Genomic DNA, 26,496 nt, shown 5'->3' with positions numbered 1-26,496 from the left:
TTGTCAGATATGATTTCCCCTTCATGAAGCCATGTTTACTCTAATTGGTTAGATTATGTATTTCTAAATGCTATGTTATTACATCCTTTTATAATAGACTCTAACATTTTCCCAACTGCTGAGCAACCTGGCCTAAACATTTTTATCTAGAAGTTACGATCAAGTTCAGGCTATGGAATAAGAGCATTATTCTGGGAAAAGAGCCAGTACAGGCACCAGTGTATGCATTAGTAGCAGGAGTAGGCCATTCCACCCTTCGGTCCTGCTCCACCATTCAGTAAACTCATAATTAATAGATATGTACGATTAAATATATGATGCTATATGATCGAAAGTATTGTACATGAAATGAATCAAAGTCACTCAGCGAATAAGTTATAAGTTGTTAGAGTCAGCAATGCAAATACTCAGCATCAGCTCTTGCATTTATTTCCTGTATTTCAAGGGAAGGCCTCAGCTGGAAAACAGGGCCTGGACAGCATCCCTGTTTGTTTTACAGCAGTTCCATACAGGTCAAGCCTGATGTCTTGGAAAACTGGTCCAGTGAGATTACTACTAAGTCACCACCACCTTGAAACTGTAAACTGTTTTTGGAAAACAGCGATCACAAATTTCTGGAAATTTTGCCTGTGGGAGCTTGTTACGTAATAGCTAATTAAATAATAGATGGCTCTGTCAAAAGGTTTAGTGAAGATGATTTCATATTATGCAGTAAAAGGAAATAATTAAGTATCCCAATTTATTTGGATGGAAGAATGGTTCTGTTGCATGAGTTGCAACAAAAAGATATGATTCATATTATGAATCACTTAAAGGACCTATAAAATTCAAAACTAAGAATGGATCCAGTCAGTGGAGAACCGTTTGCATGAAGTTACTGGTTGCGAATCGTGACACCTTTCTTGCAAGAAATACAAAGCCAAATATTGAAACAGCTTTTCAAAGTACAGTTCTGCCAATACAAGTCCAGTATTTCTTAACATCAAAATAGCTTTAGACTTCTGCATCTAATGAGTTTAGTTGGAATCACCATTTTGACCATGAACCGGAGAGAATGATAGTCTTACGAGGCCTATTGAACCCCGATGTTGTCTCAGAGATTCTCTGATGAGATTCAAGTGATTGACAGCGTTGCTTGATCATGCTGAATCCAAACTATCCCATTACAAATGTAATGGACAATAGACTTTAAAACTGACACTTTCTTATTTTAAGAAGACAAGATGGCCTGATGGGTTGGTATAGGTGGTTTCATTTCGAGGACCAAACTTAAAGGGATAACAATGTAGAACCAATTTGGCACTATGACATGGATGTTTGCTCCAAGTCAGGAATGCAAAGTTGCCAAAATTCTCACCTCTGCAAAACTGACTCAAGACAGAGTCTGACAGATATTCTAATTTTGATTCTAGGGGCTGGTTTTAACAGGGGTCATGCCTGCCACTCTCAGAAACCATACAGCAGCAGTTACAGGGTCTGCCAGTAGTGGAAATGAGCTAATCAAAGGCCGTCCTGAGTGACCAAAATCTCAGGCTGCACAAGGACGCAAAACTGATTGCTGTTATATGCGAAGCTGTCTTTCATGGGTAATGTGAGCATGAGTTGAAAAAATATCATATAGGAGGAAACTGTAGATGCTGTATTTGCAGGACACAGTTTGTACTGCATTCATTTGAACAAAGTCTGTATACCAAAGGTTAGGTACAGGCATTTCATGGTCCTCCTTGTCCAAATCCTCCATGTCTCACTATATGAAGGAGTGTGCGGAACTGCTAAGGGTTTGTAATGCCTTATAAGGATGGTTACTGGAAGACAAAGGCTAACCACTGCAACATGACTGATGACTCAATTATGCAAACACCTGACTGAGGCCAAACATAAATACAACGTGGCCCATTCTTCAACCAGACATAGGGAGTAGCCAATAGGTTTCTTGGTAATGATGTACTGTTACTTGTTTTGGTCTGAAGAGGCTTTGCAATATAGTCCAGATGCATAATTTTAGCATGCTGTGCTCTCCACAACTGGAGCCAAGTAAAGGGTGGGATGTGCTCGATGCTGAAGAGCTGGGAGAACAAAAGTTGTCTTCCAAGAAGGAAAAGGAGGACATTGAGCATGAGGAGTGTTGCCTTCAGCAGCATAAAGTACTGCCGTATAAGGCGCATCATAGCTGATAGGATTTGATTAACACCATTCCAATAGCAATAAGCTGTGTGCATTCATTCATTGACCATGGATTTGTTGCTGCTCAAAAGGCAAGTAGTCCTTTGTGTGTTTCCGAAAACAACTGTTTCTGTTCATTTGCTTTTTCTTTTTTTTTGCTGTTGCTGAATAAGAGTGACGGGTCTTAAATGTTTGAAACAATGTGATGGTCTTGCATTGAAAAATAAGATATTGGGATATTGCTTTGAGGAAAGAGTAGCATTCCCTTAGGCAGGGTTCTAAAATAGAATGAGGCTAAGGACAAATAAGCTGTGTAGTTTTGTTATTAAACTGGAATAGATTTGCAAATGTGCACATGTATATGCAATGGATTGTCACCTATAGGCCCTAAGATGTGATTGTGTTTGGTTCCACCCTCGCTATGAGCACTTAGCCTGGTGCATGGCCAGATTTTAAAAATGGCATCAGTGCCATAAATGCTGGGTGTTCCTCATGGTGGCAAATACTTCTGCTTGTAGTGAGAGGAAAGATCGGATGTAGTAAGGCATGTTTTGGAAAATAGTGAGAAATTTCACGTGACCTCATTGAACTTGGCCAAAATTGACAATTGGAATAACATTTAGTCCGCTGTAACCAAAGGTTGCCCACTCTCCTAACCTATCCAAATCCTTCTGCAGCCTCCCCACCTTGTCAATGCTACCTGTCCTTCTACCTATCTTTGTATTGTCTGCAACCTAGCCAGAATGCTCTCAGTTCTTTCAAGTAGATCATTAATTATAAAGTGAAAAGTTGTGGTCCCAACACTGAGCCTTGTGGAACACCACTTGTCACTGACTGCCAACCTGAGAAGGACCCTTTTATCCCCACTCTCTGCTTTCTGCCAGATAGCCAAACTTCTAACTGTGCTAGCACCTTGCCTCGAACACCATGGGCCTTTATCTTACTCAGTAGACTCCTCTGTGGCACTTTGTCAAAGGCCTTCTTGAAGTTCAGGTAAATTAGACCAAGGAGAGCCAACGGATGTAATCTGCTTATTACTTCCTCAAAGACTTCTGGCAGATTTGTCAGGCATGTCCTCCTCTTGATGAAAATATGTTGAGTTTGCCCTATTTTACCATACACTTCCAAGTATTCAGAAATCTCATCCTTCACAATGGATTCCAGGACAGTACCCATGACTGAGGTTAGACTAATCGGTCTATAATTTTCTGTCTTTTGCTTTGCTCCCTTTTTTAAACAGGGGTTTAACATTAGCGGTTTTCCAATCCTTGATTCTAGTGATTCCTGAAAGATCACCACTTCAACCTCCACTATCTCTTCAGCTATCTCCTGTAGAACTCTGAGGTGTAGTCTATCTGGTGCAGGTGATTTATCCACCTTCAGGGAAGCTTACAAAGACCAAAGAGCAACAAAAATAAAGGAAGACTGTCAGAGATTCTATAGATATATAAAGAGCAAAATAGAAGCAAAGTGGACATTGGGCCACTGGAAAATGATGCTAGAGAGATAGTAGTGGGGAACAAGGAAACGGCTGAGGAACTGAATAATTACTTCATATCAGTCTTTATGGTGGAAGAAATGAGTAAGATCCCAAAAATTCGAGAGTGAAGGAGCAGAGCTAAGTATGGTGGCCACCAACAAGGAAGTGGTGCTAAACAAACTTGACTCCATTTAGATAGTAATCTCTCTTCCACCTACTCCAGGGGTGTGTAATAACATTTTTGAACAGGTTGATTAGAAAAATAGTTTTTCTTTAATCTTGAGGATCTTCTCAATTCTCCAAACAAAAATTTAGAACCAAATTAATCACATTGTTCTTAATGAGAGACATAAGTAGTGGCATTATATTAAGCTCTATTTTGTGATTGCTAACAAATTATGGATGCTCACCACTGTCTTGAAGAAACCTGGCCAAAAGATTTAGCCAATCTCCACGGTTTTCTGAAAGCAGTTTAACTCTGATGCCAAGTCAAAAGGATCACCAAACCTCCAAAGGCAGTTATGTCATTAATGAGGATGAACAGCCAATCATAAATTCAGTGTTCTCACAGACACTAAATGAAGAACTTAAAAAGTGATTATTCTTTTCTTTTGAATTTTCAGATGGCAAAACAAATGTCTATGATGCGTTGAAACAGAGCTTAAATCATAATAAGCCAAAAAAAAGTGTGTGGAAGTGTTTTTGATCATAATGGTTCAATTTGGTATTCTGCACTTGTACTTGTTCTCGAGGTGCTTGGCAGTAAATTTGGTATACATATAACAACACTGCTACAGTTGGGATTGCTAATATCGCTGCCCTGGTAATGCTCTGTGGACCTGGGTTTAAGTCACACCACTTCCTTAAAAACTGGAGTTAAAGTCTAGTGATGACTATGAAACAGTCATTGATTGTCATAAGAACTTATTTGGGTCACTAATGTCCTTCAGGGAAAGAAAACTGCCTCCTTGCCTAGTCTGGCCTCTATTCTACCAACTGCTAGAAAGTGTCCAAAAAAACTAAACAAAGCTAAAAGGACTGGCTGGCTTCAACTAAGGAGCAGGAAAGGCCAAACACAGCCGCCTCAACCTTGCAAAGTTCTCCTTAAAAGCACCTGGAGCTAGTGCCACAATTGGGAGAGCTGTCCAACAGACTAGTTAAGCAACAACCTGACAAAGCTCAGAATCATATCTTGCACACAGTATCCCAACAGCATGTCAAGGAATGTCCTGTCCCATGACAAGGAAAGATCCATCAGAGGTAGTGACAGTGGTATACAATCTGAAGGGAGTTGCCCTACATGCTCTCACCTTACTCCAGACCCCATGAAGTCTTTTGGCATCAGGTTAAAAAAAGGCAAAGAAACCGCCTGCTGATTACCACTTCACCTTCAGTCTCTCCTCCATGTTGAACACCACTTGGAAGAAGCAATGAGGATGGCAAGAGTACAGAATAAATTCTGAATGGGCACCTCAGTATACACTGTCAAGACATGCTCAGCATCAACACGACTGACTAAGCTGGTTTGGTCCTAAAGGACATAGCTGCTAGATTGGATCTGCAGCAGTGGTGAGGAAAGAGATAATTGGCCTCATTTCTTACCAGTCTTCCCATCCATAGATGCATCTGTCCATCACAGGATTGCTAAGAGTGACTACCACACAGTCCTTACCATCACTGAATGCCCCACTATCAATATCTTGGGGTTGCCATTAATTAGAAAATGAGCTGGATGAGCTAAGTAAATAGAGCAGGTTAGAGATTAGGAATTCTACAGCATCTAGCTCAACCCCTGTCTTCATATTGAGAATACCCTCCATCATGTTATGTCACACAATCACCATGTGCAATGTGACAACTTCAACTAGATCTAACTACTGCAGACTGTGCATCCATGAGACACTGGGCTATCAGCATAACACTACTCCAACACAATCTGCACCTCATGACCAGGTAGATTACCTACTCTACTGTTATTATCAAACCAGAGGATCAACCTTGTTTTAAGGAAGTATGCAGGAATGCCAAGAGCACACAAGACATCAAGCTACTTGTGTGCCAAACAGCAGAATCAACAAGTGATAGAGCTAAATTCAATTTGGATAAATACGAGGTATTACATGTTGACATAACAAGCCAGGGCAGGATTTGTACAATTAATGGTAGGGCTTTGAGTAGTGTTGTAGAACAGGGGAACCTAGGGGTTCAGACACCTAATTCGTTGAAATTTGCGTCATGTTTAGGGTGGTTAAAAAAGCATTTAACATGCTTGCCTTAATTGCTCAGTCCTTTGAGTTTAGGAGTTGGGAAGTTATATTGAGGTTGTATAGGACATTAGTGAGGACTCTTCTGAAGTACTGTGTCCAGTTCTGGTCATCCTGTTATAGAAAGGATATTATTAAGATAGAGATGGTTCAGAAGAGATTTACCAGGATGTTGCCTGTTATGGAAGGTTTGAATTATAATAAAAGGCTGGATAGACTGCGACTTATTTCACTGGAGCATAGGAGTTGAGAGGTGACCTTATTAGATAGGATTAATGTGAGGAGTCTCTTCCCTCAGATGGGGAATTTCAAGACTAGGGGGCATACTTCTAAGGTGAGGTGAGAGAGATTTAAAGAAGACATGGGCAATTTTTTTACACAAGGATGGTTCGCGCGTAGAATGAACTTCGAAGAAGTGATATGCTTGGGCACAGTTACAACATTTAAAAGAATTTAGATAAGTAGATAAATAGGAAAGGTTTGGAGGGATATGGACCAGGAATAGGCAGGTGGGACTAGCTTGGTTTGGGATTATGTTTGACATAGACTGGTTGGCCAGAAAGGTCTGTTTCCATGCTGTGTGACCCTTTGGCTGTATAAGTAATTCCACAACCAACGAATCCGATCTATCCTCTGTGATCGTGCAACATTCACTCATGAATGGTAGTTTTAAACAATTCACTGGAGGGAAGGGGGAAGAGAGGGGAGAGTCTTCAGTGTTTGGAGTCATACTAACCCAACGGACAATGTTTGTGCCTGTTGGAGAAAACTCATCTCAGCTCTATGACATCTCTACTGGAGTTAAATGTAGCATCCAACATTTTCAGCTGTTTCATTTATGACCTTCCCACCATAGTAAGGCCAGAAGTGGGGATATCTGCTCATTGCATAATATGCAACACTGTTCACAACTGTTCATACATTGAAATAGCCCATATGCAAATAAATAAATACAAGTTTGGACTGACAAGTGGCAAATAACATTTGCGTGGCACAGATGTCAGGCAATGACCGTCTCCAACAATAGAAAATCTAACCATCACTCCTTTACATTTGCAAGCACTATCATCACTGAATGCCCCACTAATGACATCTTGGTGGTTACCATTAATTAGAAAATGAGCTGCATGAGCCACATAAATACTGTGGCTACAAAAACAGGTCAAAGACTAGGAGTTCTGCAGCATGTAACTCAATTGCTGACGACTAAAAGCCCATCCACTATCTACAAGGCACAAATCAGAGTATGATAGGACCAACCAACCCAACCACCCTGTAGCTCAACATTTCAATTCCCCCTCCCACTCCACCAAGGATATGCAGGTCTTTGGACTCCTCCATCGTCAGACCACAGCGAAACGACGGTTGGAGGAAGAACGCCTCATCTTCCGGCTAGGAACCCTCCAACCACAAGGGATGAACTCGGATTTCACCAGTTTCCTCATTTTCCCTCCCCCCAGCCTGTCTCAGTCAAATCCATCAAATTCAGCACCGCCTCCCTAACCTGCAATCTTCTTCCCGACCTCTCCGCCCCCACCCCAATCTGTCCTATCACCCTCACCTTGACCTTTTCTACCTATCACATTTCCGACGCCCCTCCCCCAAGTCCCTCCTCCCCATCTTTTATCTTAGCCTGCTGGACAAACTTTCCTCATTCCTGAAGAAGGGCTAATGCCCGAAACGTCGATTCTCCTGTTCCCTAGATGCTGCCTGACCTGCTGCGCTTCTCCAGCAACACACTTCCATCTCTGATCTCCAGCATCTGCAGACCTCATTTTCTCTTCTATGATAGGATAGTCCCTAGCTGCTTAGCACTTGGCTTAGATAGGAGCAGTTCCAACAACACTCCAGAATCTTGACACCATGTCGGACAAAGTAATACTATTCCTCATGAAGGGCTTATGCCCGAAATGTCGATTTTTCTTGCTCGTCGGATGCTGCCTGACCTGCTGTGCTTTTCCAGCACCACACTCTAGACAAAGTAATGCCCTTGATTGGCAACTCATTCACAAAAAATATTCAATCCCTCCATCACTGATCTTCAACAGCAGCACTGTGTACCATCTAGAGGAAACACTGCAGAAATTCACCAAGGCTCCTTAGATAGCACGTGACCACCACTATCCAGAATGAGACAGGCAGCAGATACATGGGGACACCACCACCTGCTAGTTCTCCTATAAGCTACTCCTTAGTGGTGTTCCGCAGGGATTGGTTCTGGGACCTTTGCTGTGATTTTTATATATGACTTGGATGAGGAAGTGGATGTGTGGGTCAGTAAGTTTGCTGATGACATGAAGGTTAGTGGAGTTGTGGATTGTGTGCAGGGCTGTTGTAGGTTGCAACATGACTTTGACAGGATGCCAAACTGGGCTGATAAGTGGCAGATGCGATTCAACCTGAAAAAGTGTGAAGTCATTCACTTTGGAAGGTTGAATTTGAATGCAGAATATAGGGTTAAATGCAAGATTCTTGCCAGTGTGGAGGAACAGAGGAATCTTGGGATCCATGTCCATCGATCCCTCAACGTTGCCATCCAGGTTGATAGGGTCATTAAGAAAGCGTATGGTGTGTTGACTTTCATTAGTAAGGATATTGAGTTTAAGAGCCGTGGGGTCATGTGGCAGCTCTATAGAGCCCTAGTTAGACCATACAATATTGTGTTCAGTTCTGGTTGCCTCATTATAGGAAAGATGTGGAAGCTTTAGAGAGGGTGCAGAGGAGATTTACCAGGATGCTGCCAGGACTGGAGGCTTGTCTTATGAAGAAAGGTTGAGGGAGCTAAGGCTTTTTTCATTGGAGCAAAGAAGGATGAGAGGTGACTTGATAGAGTTGTATAGGTTATTGAGAGGCATAGATAGAGTGGGTAGACAGAGACTTTTACCCATGGCAGAAATGTCTACTACGAGGGGCATAATTTTAAGGTAATTGGAGGAAGGTTTAGGGGAGATGTCAGAGTTCGGTTCTTTATTCAGAGTGGTGGGTACTTGGAATGCACTGCCAGCAGTAGTGGCAGAGTCAGATACATTAGGGACATTTAAACGCCTCTTGGATAGGCACGTGGATGTTAGTACAGTGAAGGGTATGTAGGTTAGTCTGATCTTAGAGTAGGTTAAAAGTCTGGCACAACATCGAGGGCCAAAGAGCCTGTACTGTTCTATATTCTGTGTTCATCCTGGCTTAAAAATATATTGCCATTCCTTCAGTGTTGCTGAAAATCCTAGTACTCCTTTCCTTAATTGCATTGTGGATCTACCTACAGCAAACGGGCTGCAGCGGTTCAAGAAAGCAGCTCACCAAAGGCAGATGTAATGGGTAATAAAGTTATTACAATTAAATTTTACACATAGGGTGTAGGTTTGTTTGCTGAGCTGTAGATTTGATAGCTCAGCGAGCAAATCTACACCCTAAACCTCAACCTGAGCTACAAACCTTCACAAACCTTGCATTTTATTCATATTTATACCATGTCCCAGCTCGCAACAATCACACGACCTTCCAAAGTGATTTTTTAAAAATTCCAGTCGACAAGATAAATGGCAGATGGAGTTTAATTTAGATAAATGCAAGATGCTGCATTTTGGGAAAGCAAATCGTAACAGGACTTATACACTTAATGGTCAGGTCCTAGGGAGTGTTGATGAACAGAGGTCTTGGAGTGCAGGTTCATAACTCCTTGCAAGTGGAGTTGCTGGTAGATAGGATCGTGAAGAAGGCATTTGGTATGCTTTCCTTTATTGGTCAGAGTATTGAGTACAGGAGTTGGGTAGTCATGTTGCAGCTGTACAGGTCATTGGTTAGGCCACTGTTGGAATATTGCGTGCAATTCTGGTCTCCTTCTTATCGGAAAGATGTTGTGAAACTTGAACGGGTTCAGAAAAGATTTACAAGGATGTTGCCAGGATTGGAGGATTTGAGCTATACGGCTGTTTTCCCTGGAGCTGAGGCTGAGGGGTGACCTTATAGAGCTTTACACAATAATGAGGAGCATGGATAGGATAAATAGACAAAGTATTTTCCCTTGGCTGGAGGAGTCCAGAACTAGAGGGCATAGGTTTAGGGTGAGAGGGGAAAGATATAATAGAGACCTAAGGGGCACCTTTGTCACGCAGAGGGTAGTATGTGTATGGAATGAACTGCCAGAGGAAGTGATGGAGGCTGGCACAATTGCAACATTTAAAAGGCATTTGGATAGGTACATGAATAGGAAGGGATTGGAGGGATAGGGTGGTGGCAGGTGGGACTAGATTGGGTTGGGATATCTGGTCGGCATGGACGGGTTGGACTGAAGTGTCTGTTTCCGTGCTGTACATTTCTGTGACTCTATATAAGTTTTACAAAGGTTTTTATAGCAAGACTAAATGAAAAAAATGAAAGATTTTGCCAATTCACTGATTTCATACCAGTTAGATTCTGCTGATCTTCAACAGTATTTCCTCTGGAGCAGTGTTGAGTGACTGAAAGCAACTTCTTGATTTCTATATTATTTTCTTCACATGAGCACTCTTAGTAGTTCCTATCAGTTTAAATGAGATAATGAGCATGTATTGGACAGCTTCTCTATCTTTACAGTGTTGGCAAATTTCTGTAATATGGAATGAGACCATTGGCCCAGTGTGCCTGTGCTGCCTCTGGATGAATTATCCACTTTCTAATATACCCCTGGTAGTATGTGTATGAATATCAACTGAAAACGTTTATGGATTCTGCATCCATCATTGTTTTTGGTAGGCTGTTCCATGATTTTTCAATTTCCTGCATTAAAACATTCTCAATCTTGGCCTTTGCTCTTTTGATTATGATCTTAAGTGTATACCTCTGATTACTGAAACACTGACCAGTAAAAATATCTTTCCCACATTTACAATGTCAAAACATTTAATAATTTTGAAATATTGGATGTCATGTTCCCAATTAAAGAAAAAAAAAATTTTTTGAAATTAAATTATTTGCAGTTGAAGGATGCTAGTTTACGTCTGTTAATATTAATGACAGAAGAAATTTCTTACCTCTGCTACCAAAGACTGGAGGAGTAATGCTTTTACCCCTGTTTGTCTGTCTGTCAGCAATCTATCTTAAAAGCTAATTGACAAGTTTCAATTAAACATGGTATATGGACAGGAAGAACTAATTCCTTTTTTGGTGAAAATATAGATCAGAGTATAGATCCTGGAAGTTTTCAAAGAATTTGTCGATGGGGAAAAAGTTAGATTTTTTCAGAATGTTTTGGGTTATTTTATTTAGAATATGATCTGTTTTGGAATGCCATGGATTGTTTTGTCTGCTGTGGTGCACTTTGTCAGTTGTAAAAACATGAACAGAGTTTTCAAAGGAGGCTGTTAGTCATAGGTTCGTCCAGAGCCGCCTCAGTGGATTTTTCTCAATTTTACAGAGTACCAATGAAGCAGGACTAGGGACCTAGGAAGAGCTGCATAATGTTAAAACTTATAGCTTGCCAGAATTTTTAAAAAATGTTTTAATTTGCTTTTAAATTAATTTGCGTTTATGTATGTGTACCCAAGAACACACTGAGCAGCTACGTGAAATTACGGTTATTACTTTCTTATCTTCAAAATTTTACGATATCCTCAGGTTAGTGTTGAATCTAAAATTATTTTAAAATTAAATTTATTAATTTATATTTTCTATTATTTTTGTTTAATTGATAGCTTTATGATGTTTCAGTATTCCTGCTATCAATAAATCCTATTTTGAATTGACAAAGTGTAAAGAGTGTACATAATAAATTCTTTGTTTTGTTAGCTTAGTACTTAGAAGCATTGCTTTGATTCAGTACAAGATGTTAACCACTATGAGAAATTATTTAAAATGAATGGTATCTCCCATTAACTGGAGGAAAGTGAAAATATTGTGTACGAAACTATAGATGTCGAAACCCAACTGTCAAAGCTAATAGAACTGAATCCCTATGACTGGAACCGAAGTAAATGTTGTGTGTAATGTGTACTGATGCACCTTGTCAGCCAATCGGAATTATACAATAGCCTAGGGTGCAATCAAATTTTCATTAAATGTCAAAAAAAATTCTTTCTAACCCAATTGTCTGAGCTGGGCTTCAGCAGCTCCTACTGTCTTGTTGCTTTGAGTGTCTGCATTCACCATTGCCCATCTGCCTATTGATTGGTAGGAAGCCCAGAATGGGAATTCGATCTCATTAATCATGTCACAGAACAGGGATTAAGACAAGTCTTTGGTTTAAGCTGCACAGCATCTGACCATTGCCCATCAGTGCAGTTGATAGCTGATGATATGCAAAGAATGCCTGAAGCCCCATGAGGTCATCTGCCAGCAGAACTTCTGAACAGCCTTCCTTCACGACTTGGCAAGTGCAGCCAGATAACATTGTTTTTATCACCGAAGGCCAAAATAGGAACATGCATAAAATGTTAACTGGAATTGTCAATATGCTTCTGGCTAAAAACATTTCTTTGTGATTAGCTCTATGGTTGAAACTATGAAAACTGGAATAACCTGTTTTTTCCTTGCCAGGCTTGTGAATATAATTCTAATTATACTTACTTTTATACTATAAAATGTTTTGGATTTCAAAAATTAAATGAATGCTTTTAATAGTGCAGGAAGATGCTCCTGCTTTTATGTAGATACTGGCAGCTTTCCAAGCCTAACACACCTTAACACAGGATTACGATTCTTCAAAAGCAATTTGCATTAAATACAAATTTTACTAATACTGAGTAAAGAATACTGTATCTTGTCAATTATCATATGTATATGGCAAAATAGCATCATTGCCATACAGGGACTACATTCCAAGCAAAGAAAGTCCATAAACAATGTCTTGGAAGCATTCCAATATTTTGGCAACCCTACCTTCATATTCAAAGGCTGTATTCATAACGCTGTTCCCTTTCTTTTCAACCTGCCAGTCTTGGCTTAATTCAGCCGTTATTTTAAAACCTGAAAGAGAATGGGCAGAAAAGTGTAATGAATGGAAACTATTCTAGGAAAAGCTGAGAAGTGAAACTTGTGTGTTTACTTCAGTTAAAAAGGACTGTTTTCCATTGGAAGAAAGTGATTGATGTCATACAGGTTTTTACACTTAGATAGCTCTGAGATGCATTGAATGACCTATTCTTAATTTTACATTATGATTTATTCTAATACTCATTTTGGGAACTCAGTCAATATGTTTACACGTGTGCATAGGCTGTTTCAAAATTTATAAGCATAAATGTGCCTTCATCAAGCTGCTTTTCTTATATCCACGGCTTTATTGATTGAAGCTGTCATGGAGCAATGAATCCTTTGATTGCATTCTAAATGCAACAACCATTAATGTGTTTGCTGTCATTGGAAATTCTGAGTATGAATATAGCAGGGAGAAGGGGTGTTGGTAAGAAAATAAATCCATTAATGGAAGTAAATGTATTGAACATCAGGTGAAAGTGTATTTTTACAATTCTCTTTTTCATGTTGCAAGAACTCATGATTTTCTTGGTAGATTGCTAACTTGTGTGGTGAGACAGATAAGGTTAATTTGACATTAAAATCTCCATGATTTGTGTTTTCATGTTAAATTGGCAGTGAAAGAATTTAATATTAAATTTTCAAGTGAACAGATGGAACACTGTTTTCTTTGCTTTAACCCTCAGCTTCTGTTGTTTTAGAAACCATATTTTCCTAAATGTGCTTTCATTAAATTTCTTACTACTTTCTAGCAGAATAATGAACTTCTATTAATATAATTCAGCTAAGCTCATGCTATTTGTTTAAAATTCTGCCTGTAGATTATTGTGCACCATTCCAGTTAGTTCTTTCAAACAACAGATCATATTGAGCCTTAGAAACAGACAGGCAACTTGCTCCTGACCATCTGGCAGTACTATTGTTTCGTTGTCTTGTATAAGATAGTCAAAGGGCTCACTGTCCCTCAAATTTTGTTATTTTTACATATTGCTTTCTCGTCTATTGAAAGTAAAAATATGTCGTGAGGAATTTTGGACTTGAGTCAATCAGTACAAATCAAATACGTTGCATAAGTACCTGTTCTGTCTTTGTGAGATATGAAACTAATAGTTTGGGAGGAGGTGTTGTTGATAAAATATCTGCTTGTGAAAGATGTCCATTATTAATGAACAAATTGATCAGTTGCTTGTGGCACGGAAGAGATATCACATGAATTGTGAATTATCACAAGTTACTGAACAAATAGTTGCACACTACTTTTAGCTTCACAAAATTGCATTTATCCTCCCTGTGACTTTCATGAAGTTGTTACATTGATTTTTCTCCTCTGTATAGTTTCTAACACAACACCTAATATCTCCCATTAATTTGGGATGCTTATCTCTAGCCAGCAGGAAGAGTACACAACCCATTGATGTTTTTCCCTCCATTTTATCCTTCATAACAACAAAGCCTGGATTGGTCGTTCAGACAGAGAAAGGAATCAAGCTTGAATAGTTACCTTGTTTTGACCAACCTCGTGTGATAACTTTACCTGTTAACATAATTGCTACATGTCACCTGGAATCCTATTGGTAGCTCTGCAAGTTACTTACTTCTGTTTTGTGAAGCTGGAGAGCTTCCAACTTCTGTTTTGTGAATCATTCTAATCTAGTTTATTTGTCTAATTAATGTAAAGTTAATTAAGGTTAGAGGTTCAACCAAATGCTTATGACTTTAGAACATGGAAGATCTTGGACAATGGCTAAATGTATTATAGAATATTTGATTTTGCTGATCAACATGTACAACACATGACGTCTGGTCCTACTTTATAATAAATAGCTTTATAATGCAGGTTATTATCATAAATGTAAATCTGTTACAACATTTGATCATTGGTAGTGTGACTGTGAGTGAGATCATAAATCCTTGTACTAGTCAATAATGTACCTAGAGGATGCTTTATGATGATTTATTAAATATTTTAATTTTCCCACATTAATTTAATCAGCATAGCTCAAAATGACATTCTACATTAGATAACAGACTTGAGTAGAAAAAAAGAACCGCTCAATATAAAATGGGTAGTCCTTTGATTTATTACCAGGCTATGAATACTTTGTTTACACAGCAAATATGCGATGCCTTGTGATCTGAAGGAGCTAACTGGCTTTCTACTTTTTATTAACAGGACATTGTTTTATGAGCTTCGAGTGGCAATAGAGCAGATGACAGCCAGACCTTCCTGTCCAACCTTCATCCGAAGTGCATGTCACAAAGCTATAAAGCTCATCTGCAAGCTTGCTCCAGGGTCATAGAATTTTTACATTTTTTCTCAGCATCAGATTATGTGCAAATGGTGGAATTTGTTACAGTTTTGAATTCTGTAGAACATTCCTATAGTTTATGTTCAATATCACATTTGTATCCTTTTTTTAAATGGAATGATGTCAGAAACTTATTTTGGTACATGTCATTTCCATCACAGAAGTAAATTTAGTTTTGATTGTTGGATGACAAGAATGTATATTAGATGATGGAGTCACATGGTTTACTTTAAATACTGTCTGCAAAATGTAGGTTTGTGGGAAAACAAACATTGATCTACAACTGTCTGCGTATTAGATTAATACTTAACCATTAATTATTTTGCTTTATTGTTTTGTATGGTGCATACAATTGTAACCCTAATATGGATAGACTTCTAACATCTTTTCTCCATGTGGAAAGTAACGATTGTTGAAGAGGTACAAGAAAATAGTTTATCGTAAAGAAAAGAATGTTTGACTTTGGATACACAATATCATAGAACAGTACAGCACAGAAATTGGCCCTTCGGCCCAACGTCTCTGCACTGACCATGATGCCATTCAAATCTAATCCCACCTGCTTGCACATGATCCATATCCTTCAGTTCCCTGCCTGTTCATGTGTCTGTCTAAATGCCTCTTAATCATTGCTATTGTATCAAATTCTACCACTTCCCCTGGCAGCATGTTCCAGGCACTAAGCATCCTCTGCATTTAAAAGAAAAATTGCCTTGCACATCTCCTGGGAACGTCTGACTATTCATCCTATCCATGCTTGTCATGATTTTATATGTTTCTATCACGTTGCCCCTCAGCCTCCCATCCTGTCGTGAAAACAACCCAGTTTGTCCAACTTCTCCTTATAGCTAATACACTCCAATCCAGGCAACATCCTGGTAAACCTCTTTTGCACCTCTACAACCTTTCTATAGCGTGGCAGCCAGAACTATAGACAACACTTCAAATGTAGTCTAACTAAAGTTTTATACAGCTGCAACATGACTTACCAACGTTTATATTTAATTCCCCGACTGATGAAGGCCAGCATGCCGTACATCTCTTTACTATCTTACCCACGTGTTGCCCCTTTTCAGGGAACTATGGACTTGCACCCCAAGATCCCTCTGTATATCAATGTTCTTGAGGGTCTTGCATTTACTGTATAAACTATACATCACAATGTGTACTATATGCATCAAAATGCATATTTAATGCTGAATCAGTGTAATTAGTAAAAGTTACATGCTATGACAAAGATATAGATAATTCAGAAACTATTGGTCAAATAACTAAATTATTAATTTGAAATCTGCATAAGTTAGTTGCTCAATGTCTGTTCATAGTTTGTCAACTTATTCCATCTTTATGGTACAAATGACTTTCATTTTGGCAACATATGTTCTCAGGTACTAATAACTTGAAGTTTTTGCTTAATATTAATAATCTGATGAATTTAGTAACTCCTGTATTTTGTAAAAATACTCCAAAACCTTTTGCAGGGCAATGGCACCACTACCGTGACTTGGTAGCTCCCAGACACACTGGGAGCATCACTTCTGATTTGCAAGGTTAGCGAACTAGGTGAGAAAGTAAGCTGCCTTTGCAAAACTGCCACCACTCTTAATTTGCAATTCAAATATTTATTGGATGTAAGAGCTTTTGTAAATAAATTGGATGCCTAGCTATATGAAGATTGAGCACGTTCCTGCTAATGTACACTGTAGAACTAATACTGTGTTGAGCATGCACCTGACTTATTACTAGTGCTTACAGTAGCTACTATCAAGCTAATCAGTTAGTAAAGTAGAAGCAAAATTCTGTGAATGTTGAAATCTCAACTAAAAAGAAAATGCTGGAAGCCTTCAGCAAGTCAGATAGCATTTGTGAGATTTGATACCTGAAGAGTTACCACTGAACTCCTGACCTACTAATGTTTGCAGCATATCTTGTTTCTATTTCCATCAATAACTGCTACAAAATTGTCAGTACTCTGCAGTTACAAGGTTAACAAGAAGAATCAGTTGAACACTGGATTCAATTTTTCAAAAAAACCTAAATCTTCTCAAAACACATGCAATGGATACTAGACACTGGACAGAATTTATTGTAACTGACCCAGGTCCAACTCACCAATTAGAGAACCAGTGGTAGTCCTGTTCGCCGAGCTGGAAGTTTTTGTTGCAAACGTTTCGTCCCCTGTCAGAACCACAGCAACGAGCACCCGAGCTACAAATCTTCTCACAAACTTTGAACCAGTGGTAACCTACACCACTTCTAAGGCACCTCTCCAATCAAATAAGGGCCTATCACTAGCACTCCAGTAGCCAGTATTAGCTTTCCCTGGGATTTTATACTCCATGGTGGAAATACCACCTAATAAGAGAGATTGGCCTTTTAAAGGCCAGAAGCTCTCCCTCACCAATGCTATGACTGGGATCGTTGAATACCTGGACTCAGGTGACCAGGGGTGGGGAAAGGATTAAGGGGAGGGGATGATGCAAAACGTTTGGAAACAAAGGTAGAGTGTTAAGTATAAGCTTCCCCAAGCCCTTCCCAGAGCAGGTACCCTTGATCAGGCACTAAGTGCCTTTGCGAGAGAGAACCATACAAGCAGACATGGCCTTTGGAAGGCAAGTGAAAGTTATGTTGCTTATATTTAATCCCTAAGCCATGACTAAACTCTGGTGGGATCAGGGATAATTGGTATGAATTGCAGTCATTGATATCCTATCAGAGGTAGGTGAGTTTCTTCAATTGTCTCCCACTCAGTTGTATGCGATTTTCCCACCACTCTCCTATGGTTTCAAGAACCCAGACAGCATTTTCCTGCTACAATTGGTTACGCTAAATCCAGATCATAGTCTCATACATTAATATATTTTCTCACAATATCTACTACATCCTGGCTGAGATCCCTTTTGGTGCAGCTTCTAATCTGGCTGCATATAGATCTGATATTGTTCAGTCTGCTGGAAAATGTTTTGGCCAAAACTAAGATAAAGCTGTTATGTGCATGGACATACCTGCTGGCAGTTTGGTGTAATTGTGCTGTGTTTACTTCCCCTTCTCTTTTTTTTTTGACATTGTATAAATTGCCAAGTTCTCCCCTTCTTCAAAGTTGTTAGAGTTAATTTTAAAAAGAAATAAAATTAGTCATTGAGTGTAAACAAAATAATTCCAGGAGTTGACCACAGGAATTACACACTTAAGTCATGGTCTCTCTGTGTTCTATCGGGTTTTTTTGACATCATGGGTTGAATTCTAAGTAAAAAATGCTGCAGAGTTCATTAATGAAAGGAGAAAGGGAGAAAGGGACTTGAGAGCAAAGTCAAACTCCAAGTACTTGCATTTTGCACATGCAAAAAAATTCTTTATCTCAGCCAAATCATTGGAGGAATTGCCAAATCGGAAGCTGGCTACTTTCTCATAGGAAAGGGGCAAATGTCAGCTGATAAGTCACAGTAGGCCACACTTGTGTATTTCCTACTCTTTCAAAAAGAAAATTGCAAATCCCTGAGAGCAGGTCACTATATGATTATTCTGTCTGAAAATGAGTAGTATTTGTATTAAATTTTGCATAAATCTACTGAGCAATCATAGAAAATGAGGGACAATTTAAAAATATTGCAAGAACATATCAGTTATTACTTACTTGAACATGACAGCCATGCACTGCCAGAGGAGGCGTGATCTATCGCAAGATTTGGTGACAGTTTCATGTCCTGCAAGAAGACTTGCAGACCAGAAAGCCAAGTAGACAGCAGACGGCTCACACTCCTAATAGCCGTACAGGTCACCATGATCCTGAATTGTTTTGTTGATGACCTATTTCAAGGGTCTGAAACTGACCTGTCCAGCATCACAAGGGTGCATCCAAGAAGTCATCAGTGGCCTTTTTGCCAGGGTGGGCCAGTTTATCTCCGTCCTGTCTTGGACATTGAGGGGGATAGGTTCGGCCTCAGTTGCTGGTATTCCACAGGTACACAACATGGACAGCTGTACACATATTAACAAGAGCACAAACCCAGAGTACAGACAAATATGTTACCTAGAAGGGGTAACAACTGCTCTGTGCCCATCACAAGAGGTTTCTGTATGTATGCAAATATTAGGCCTGTGAATCAGAGCTGCCATGAATGTTCTCACTAACCTCATCAGGTGCGTGGTTGGACACTGTGAGTTAAGGATTGCAACCTAAGTAGAAGGGCGCTTATATCAGTCACAATCAGAAGTCCAGAGAGTGTACAAGATTTGCCATCAGACAAGGACATGAGTTAAAGGTGGGGGAAGTGTCTTCTGCAAATTGCATGCTCTGGAGTTTGGCAAAGAGAAGATAATGAGGAAGAGGAAAAATTTCAAAAGGGAGAAGATAGTGAAAGGGAAGGCCCAATAGAGAGATCCTGGAGTCAAGGCAGGCAACAATATCCTAGAGGGAATAAGGAATCCGTGCAGACCACCATCACGGTCAAGATTTGCTGATAAATCTGGGCTTCACATGATGGGAGACTTCCAATAATGTGACGGCTGATTTGGAAGACAGAGGAGGGAGCTGGAGACAAGGGAAGGGGTTTGGAAATATTGCGTGCACCCATATATGTGGATTGATGAGGACCTATGGTCAACTGGCAAATGATAAATGAATGCGTCTGACCGCTCATGGTTCAATACATGATGATCGGGGTGTTGGTATGCTGGTCATGGCATTGACTACAGGTTTCAGGAGGCCTGTGCTGCTAATTTTTTTAAAAAGGAATATTGATGTAGATGGTTAAGAATTTTTCCACAAAGATTTTAGTTTCACTGAAAGCATATGTTTGTATCTTGCTCTGCATAGCACTTATCTAAGTATCATAGTGACTCGGTGCTCCTATCCCACCTATGCCATGGAGCTGGTGCCACTGTGCAAGTGATCATGTACCTATTACATGCATTGTACATGTGGTGCTTACTGAGGTTGCTCACTCTCACAAGGCAAGACATTGCAGAGGCCATGACCCATGGAGTGCTCTGATCATACAGTAGGAGCTTATATTGCTTCAGGGAATGCAGCAAGAGGGCTACTTGTCTTCCATTGCAGGTCTGCCCAAATGCTCAGTCCCAAAGGGAAATTCCTGAGGCTCTGTCCTATGGAATGTTCTAAATACTGCTTTTCTGCAGTGCACCCCCAGTCTCTTCCAGAAGTAACTGTTTTTGACACCTCCTCCTGGACTCTGGTGCTATACCCTTTACTGAGTGCTCCCCACTCTTATGTCAGTAAAACCCACCAGAATATGGGTCCCTTAGTTGAATCCTTGAAAGTTAGTAATAGCGCACCCTCAGACGCATACCTGGAATAAGTGGATTGCTTTATGAAGAAAGATTAGATGGTTAGGTCTGTATCCTCCAGAATTTAGAACAGTCCGAGTGACTTAAGTGAAACATATAAAGTCATGAGGGATGTTGAAAGAGTATTTCTTCTTAAGACTCTCCTTATTAGAGTTTAGAATACTGAGAGGATGTTTCCCCTCATGGGAGAGTCTAAGACCAGAGGCCGTAGTCTCAGAATAAAGGTGTGCCAATTTAAGACTGAGATGAGGAGGAATTTCTTCTCTGAGGGTTGAGAATCTTTGGAACTCTCTGCTATAGAGAGCTCTGGGGGCAGAGTCATTGTGTATGTTTAAGGCCAAGATAGATTTTTGATCAGTAACGGTCTTAAAGGTTACTGGGGAAGGCAGGAAAGTGAGGAATATTGGATAAGCTATAATCCTATTGAATGGCAAATAAGGCTTGAGGGGCTGAACAGCCTATTCACATTATAATTTCTTATGCTCTTGTGGAGAGAATCTTGAACTAGGAGCCTTCTTTTAAAAGTAAAGGAGTTGCCCATTTAAGACAGATATGAGGAAACACTTTTGTCTTGGAGGGTTGAGTCTTTGAAATACCCTTTCTGAAAAGTTGGTGAATGCAATATCCAAATATGTTCAAGGCAGAGGTAAATAGATTCTTGCTTACCAAGGCAATGAACAATTATCAGTGATATGCGGGAATGTGAAGTTGAGGTTAAAATCAGCCAATTGAATGGTCGAGCAGGCTTGAAGGGCCAAGTGGCTTACTGTTGTTACTTTTTAATATGTGTATAATTGTGCATTATTTCTGCGAGTCCATAGCTGTGAGAGAGATCAGAACAGGCAATCATGAAGAGGAGCCCTGTACAGCGTCCCCTTTCTTAGTAGCCACCTTTTTAGCTACGCCTGAACAGGGACTCCCTCTAGTCAGTGACCAGTTGTATCCTGAAAATATTCATAGCTTGAAGTCATCCCTCAGCATAATGGCCAACAAGCCATCCTTCTCCGTCTCCATCAGGCCTTGCACATGCCATGTTCCATCATTACCATGGCATGTGCAACTGGGAGGGAGGACCTGCCATCTTGCAAACATTCTTTTGTGGAATCATGCTAACTCTGTTGCTTTCACCTCAACTGCTGTGATCTCTTTCCGATTTGGGTTTGGGTTCCACTGTTGGACTTGGCAAATTCTCTGGCATTGTGGGCCCTCTCCTCCTCAAAGGAAAAGAGTGAAATGGTGATCTGTAGGCTCATTGAGGAATGGTAGTTGGAGATGCCTGCAAGGTGTCTCCAATTTATCTTCCTCAACGTCCATATGGTGCATTATTTGTTTTGCTTTGACCAAAGACCCATGCTGCACATAAAATGTGGAGATCCTCTTAGCGTAGTGCAAACATTCACTGAAATATTTGCACTGTATCTAGTTCCACTGTCATTGGCCTGAAGGATTGAACACCTCTGCTACCATCATTCATACTAGCTTGTGAAACTAAAATGCGACCTGGACTCCAGGAGGAACCAGACATCCTATGAACACCTGCTGTAGCAAGGTCTCCAGATGGTGCCTTTTCCCCTGCATGGACTGCTGGTGAATTAAAGAGGTCTCTCCTTGGCTGGTGCCCCACATCCATTTGAGAGCCTTCCCAAGGTATGACCACCAACCACTCTAAGGTTGCTGTCCCCCCATGGTCTTCTGTCCAGACATTCCCCCCCCTTCCCCCGCCCCCACCCTGACTGATGCCCAAAAACTTACAAATTTCTGATCTGTCACAGCTCACCTTCTCACTACCCAAATGCAAAGTTGGTTGACCGTGGAAAGACTCTAGGGCAGTTGTCCTTCCCTTGGGCAGGCTTTCCCTCCAATGTTTTAGTCACAAGCTCAGAGACCACGGCACCCCATACAACTCAGCCCAAAAATACGGTGCAAAATGTGTTCAGAGATAGGCATCATTTCAAAAGTCAAGAACGGGCCCAACTCACTTTTCAATGGAAATCCTGCCCCATATTTCAGTACCTGACAAATATAACTACTGGGTTGCTGAAAGTCATGCTAGTGCAATAATACATGTGATCATTAAAACTGGAAATAAATTTCTAGTTACTCAACAGTTAGCCTGACATTATTTCCTTTGTCGTGGACCACATTATGCACAGGGCCTAGATAATTTACAATTATTTCAAAGGATCATCATGCTTTTCCTTTTTTTTTTTGCATGACAAATATAAGGAATGTTCATCTTCCAGTTTACTGTTTTCCACTTTACAGAAGCTACCATTCTTTCATTCCATAGCATAGATCATCAGATCAATGCTGCTGAAAACACTAAATACACAGCATTTAATATATAATTAATATATAATTTGTTGTATGGCATGAAGAGCAATATCAAGTCTGCGGTGCAACAAATGTTGTTAGGTTAGAACTCATTATTGTTCTTAATTTAATTGTAGTGCTGAAACTAAAATCATCATAGTTCTGCATTTCAGCGGTGTTGAAACTGTGTTAAGGTTAAAACTACACAGAAGGTGGAATATATAATTCCAGATGTATCCTTCAGATATTTTTAACTAGTGGTCTTTTGTTTTCCAGTGTCAGGAGACAGATTAGATATAAGGAGCATTAAAAAAAACGATGTACTTTATTGTCCCATTAATTAAAAAAAAATTCAATGATTTTTTTTTAAAAGGTTGCAACAAGCAATAATGAATGACTACCAATAGTAATTTGCCTATACCTTGTCATTCATGAGTTTGTTCATGGAAATATTCATATTTCCATCAAACATTTATTACTCCCCACTATACTGAATGTTCTATGATTGGATAGTATTCTTATGTAATTTTAAATGTTTAGAAAGCAATTTTTTAGGTACAAATCTAAAGAAGATATCGATGTAATATAAACAGCAAAATGTTACTGTTCAGTGATAGATGGAGTAGCAGAATAAAATTGTAGTTTTGGAACTTGGAGATTAATAATTTTATATTTAGCAAATTGCATCAAATTCACACACTGGCATCTGGTCAGCAAAATAGTCTTCAAATTAGGAGAAAATGGACATCTGGCATGAATTCATCTTTTTTATATTTAAATAGCTTTATTATTTCTGTCTGTTCCTCTGCTCTTAGGGAGTTGCATGTAATGAAGCATGTAGCAGTAACTGGGCTATACCTCAGCTGGGAAATGCCAAATGATATTATGCATTTCTTAAAAGTATGCTTAGGATTTTTCTTTTCTAAAATGTGAAGGTAAAAAGAGACAAATTGAAAATTTTTTTGAAAGTAAGTCACCAAGAATTGTATAATACTTTTCAAAAATGTTGCATGTTTCTCTTGTCAGAAGTTGAGCTCTCTGGAGACTCTATAATCACATTTGTACCATGAATACTTAAAGATTGTAAGATTATGCAGATGTTCAAGGGTTCTGGGGAATCTCAGACAGCCTTTATGCTTTGAATGCCAAATTTGAATTTTAAACCACACCTTTGAGAAGTAGCACAGTACAGAGATTTTGGTTATTTTCTGTCTAATCAAGCAATGGGCCTGCGTGTTTGAAAGCAAATGAAACATATAGAAATAATATGCAAATAAAATTGTATATTTGTTTTATTTACTCTGAAAACTAATCCAACCTTTCATCAAAAATCTTTGTTTGAGATAATTTGCCTGCATAATAAAGGTTTTAAGAACAGAGAGATAGATTAAATTGCAGAAAACTTGTACCCACTGTCCTCACTTGCTGTTGTAGTTGCATTCCTGAAAATTGCAACTTTATAAGAAACATTTATTGCTTTGGAAATCAATGTTGAAACTGGAGTTAGGAGAAATCAAACATGATACCTGTATCCTATAAGGTGAAATACAGGGCTTCAAATGGCTAAGTTATTATGTTGGTAAATGAAATAACTAATTTTTTTAAAAAAGGTTTAAAAATCTGGAAAGAAAATGTAACCTTTTATGCACAGTATCTCCTGTAGTGGATACTTCAAAAATACAGCTTGGAGCGCAACTATCCAGGGGTATTTGTTTATTAGGTTTGGTCGGGGGTGGGGTGCATCACTTCTTCCTGGCTGTTACCAAGTGATGTTTTTTCCAAGGAGCTACAGTACTTCTGCTCACTGCAGGGTCCACAAGGGCCACCGCTTAGTGAGGCTGTTCCCCTGAACCCCCTCATCCTTGCCAATGTGATGTGATTTGTGGCTCATTAGTAATCATGGCTTGAGCTCGGTGGGGGAGCTATTAGATTTTTGTCTGGGCTGGGAAAAAGGGTAATGACCACTCCATCACGGACTGTCACTGCTAGTCAGGATTGGGGTAGGGGAGGGCCCCACGACCATTCTGTCATGTCTGGTGCTATCCTAGGTACGTAGTGGAGGAATGGCAATGCAACCTCTTGTAGGTAGTGAGCTGTTGTCTGGCAGCTCCAGTGGATGGTTTAAAGCCTGATGCATGGGGCTGCCTGGTGTTGATCTTGGGATAAGCAGTGTCGAACAAGGAGAGGCTGCAAATTAGAAAGCTGGGCACATATAACAATCTCAAGTCGAAGATTAGAAGAGGTTATGCAGAAGTGACACCCATCAAGTCGGGTTCAGTAAATCATGAAACAAATCTTACAACATTGCAGTGAGATTTCAGTTTTCAATCCTTTGTCAATATAAATAGCTAAACTTAAGCAAGGACTTCCTATACATCATTTCTGTGCATTCCTTGCAAAAATAATGTGCAATATTGTTTTGTTATGGATGCTAATCCTTAGAACAGATTGTTATTTTTGTGGTACGCATTCTACAAATAATGTGAACTAGAAATGTCAAAATAATAAACATATTTGCAGTACCTAATCCACTGGCTTTTTTTTATGCAATGTATAGGAATATTCAATGCATGCATATTCTTCAGAATTTTTAACTTTTGTACCATTGATTTAGCTGTTGGACAATAAAGAAATGATGTCAGTTATGGTGAGGATATTGAGATTGCTGATGTTTGACTGCTCTCAGGGAAAATAAAATCAAGAAAGAAGAAATTAAGAGTCACAATCTCTTAGACCCAAAGATTGTGCCCTAATATTCATTACTAATCAAGCATAGCTGCTATTTTGGCTGAAGTGCCCACTTTGTCACATTATTCTGAAGAATTGACAGTTGATTTTGATTTTGGACTATAATTTATAACAGCAGTGATAAACTGGTAGTGCTCCTATCTCTGTATCAGAAGGTCCGGGTTCAAATCCCACCTCTTCCAGATATGTGTCATACCATCTGTCACAACACAGGGTAAACCGCGTCCCCTGCCCCGAATTTTAAGCCAGCAACACAGAAACGATTTACCCCGTACAGTAGTCTGTAAAAATTAGAGAGGCCAAGAACTATTTAAAGTAAAAATTAACAACTTTATTTCTTAAAGTATAACAGAAAATAATTAACTAACAACTATTTACAACTCCTTCCTCTAACCTATCTTTTACTTTCGGACATAGGTTTCGAGTGAGAGGGGAAAGATATAAAAGAGACCTAAGGGGCAACTTTTTCACACAGAGCGTGGTGCGTGTATGGAATGAGCTGCCAGAGGATGTGGTGGAGGCTGTACAATTATAACATTTAAGAGGCATTTGGATGGGTATATGAATCGGAAGGGTTTGGAGGGATATGGGCCAAGTGCTGGCAGGTAGGACTAGATTGGGTTGGGACATCTGGTCGGCATGGACAGGTTGGACCGAAGGGTCTATTTCCTTGCTGTACATTTCTATGACTCTCGTCGATAAAACCCCCAAGTAAGATTTACCAAAACTTCAGATTTCAACCAGGAAGCTGTCAAGTCTTCCCTTTGCATCTTTCTCTGTAGATTTTAAGGATTTCTGTTTGACAGGTCATTGACAGATAAGGTACCTTTAAGAGTGCTGTGTTTCGGGCAGTCTGTACATGCTGCTGGCTTGGCGGTTCTCTCCCAACTGTTTGCGTTTTCCCGGTCTTATACCCCCAAAGCATCAGATTGTGTCATTGGTTTTTAATATTGTCAATATACCA

At 39.6% G+C, this 26,496-nt stretch overlaps 1 protein-coding gene across 10 annotated transcripts in view; it reads left to right on the top strand.

Moving 5' to 3' along the window:
* The window catches only part of LOC122557152 (transmembrane protein 33-like), a 165,572-nt gene extending 140,261 nt beyond the window's left edge, over positions 1-25,311 (top strand). For 7 of the 10 annotated variants that reach the window (XM_087992135.1, XM_087992138.1, XM_087992136.1 and 4 more), the window contains one exon: positions 15,029-25,311. In XM_087992135.1, coding sequence (XP_087848261.1) covers positions 15,029-15,155 — 127 coding nt within the window. In that variant the 3' untranslated portion in view covers positions 15,156-25,311. The remainder of the gene's footprint in view (positions 1-15,028) is intronic. The other 3 variants (XR_015758672.1, XR_015758673.1, XM_087992140.1) reach the window with 2 other exon arrangements.
* The last annotated feature ends 1,185 nt before the right edge of the window (positions 25,312-26,496 follow it).

This window comes from Chiloscyllium plagiosum, unplaced genomic scaffold, assembly GCF_037043375.1.
Source record: "Chiloscyllium plagiosum isolate Xiang-an unplaced genomic scaffold, Cpla_swu_hap1 HiC_scaffold_11, whole genome shotgun sequence".
Taxonomy (NCBI): Eukaryota; Metazoa; Chordata; class Chondrichthyes; order Orectolobiformes; family Hemiscylliidae; genus Chiloscyllium; species Chiloscyllium plagiosum.
The sequence above is the reverse complement of the archived record's forward strand: the minus strand, read 5'-3'. Positions and strand labels throughout refer to the sequence as shown.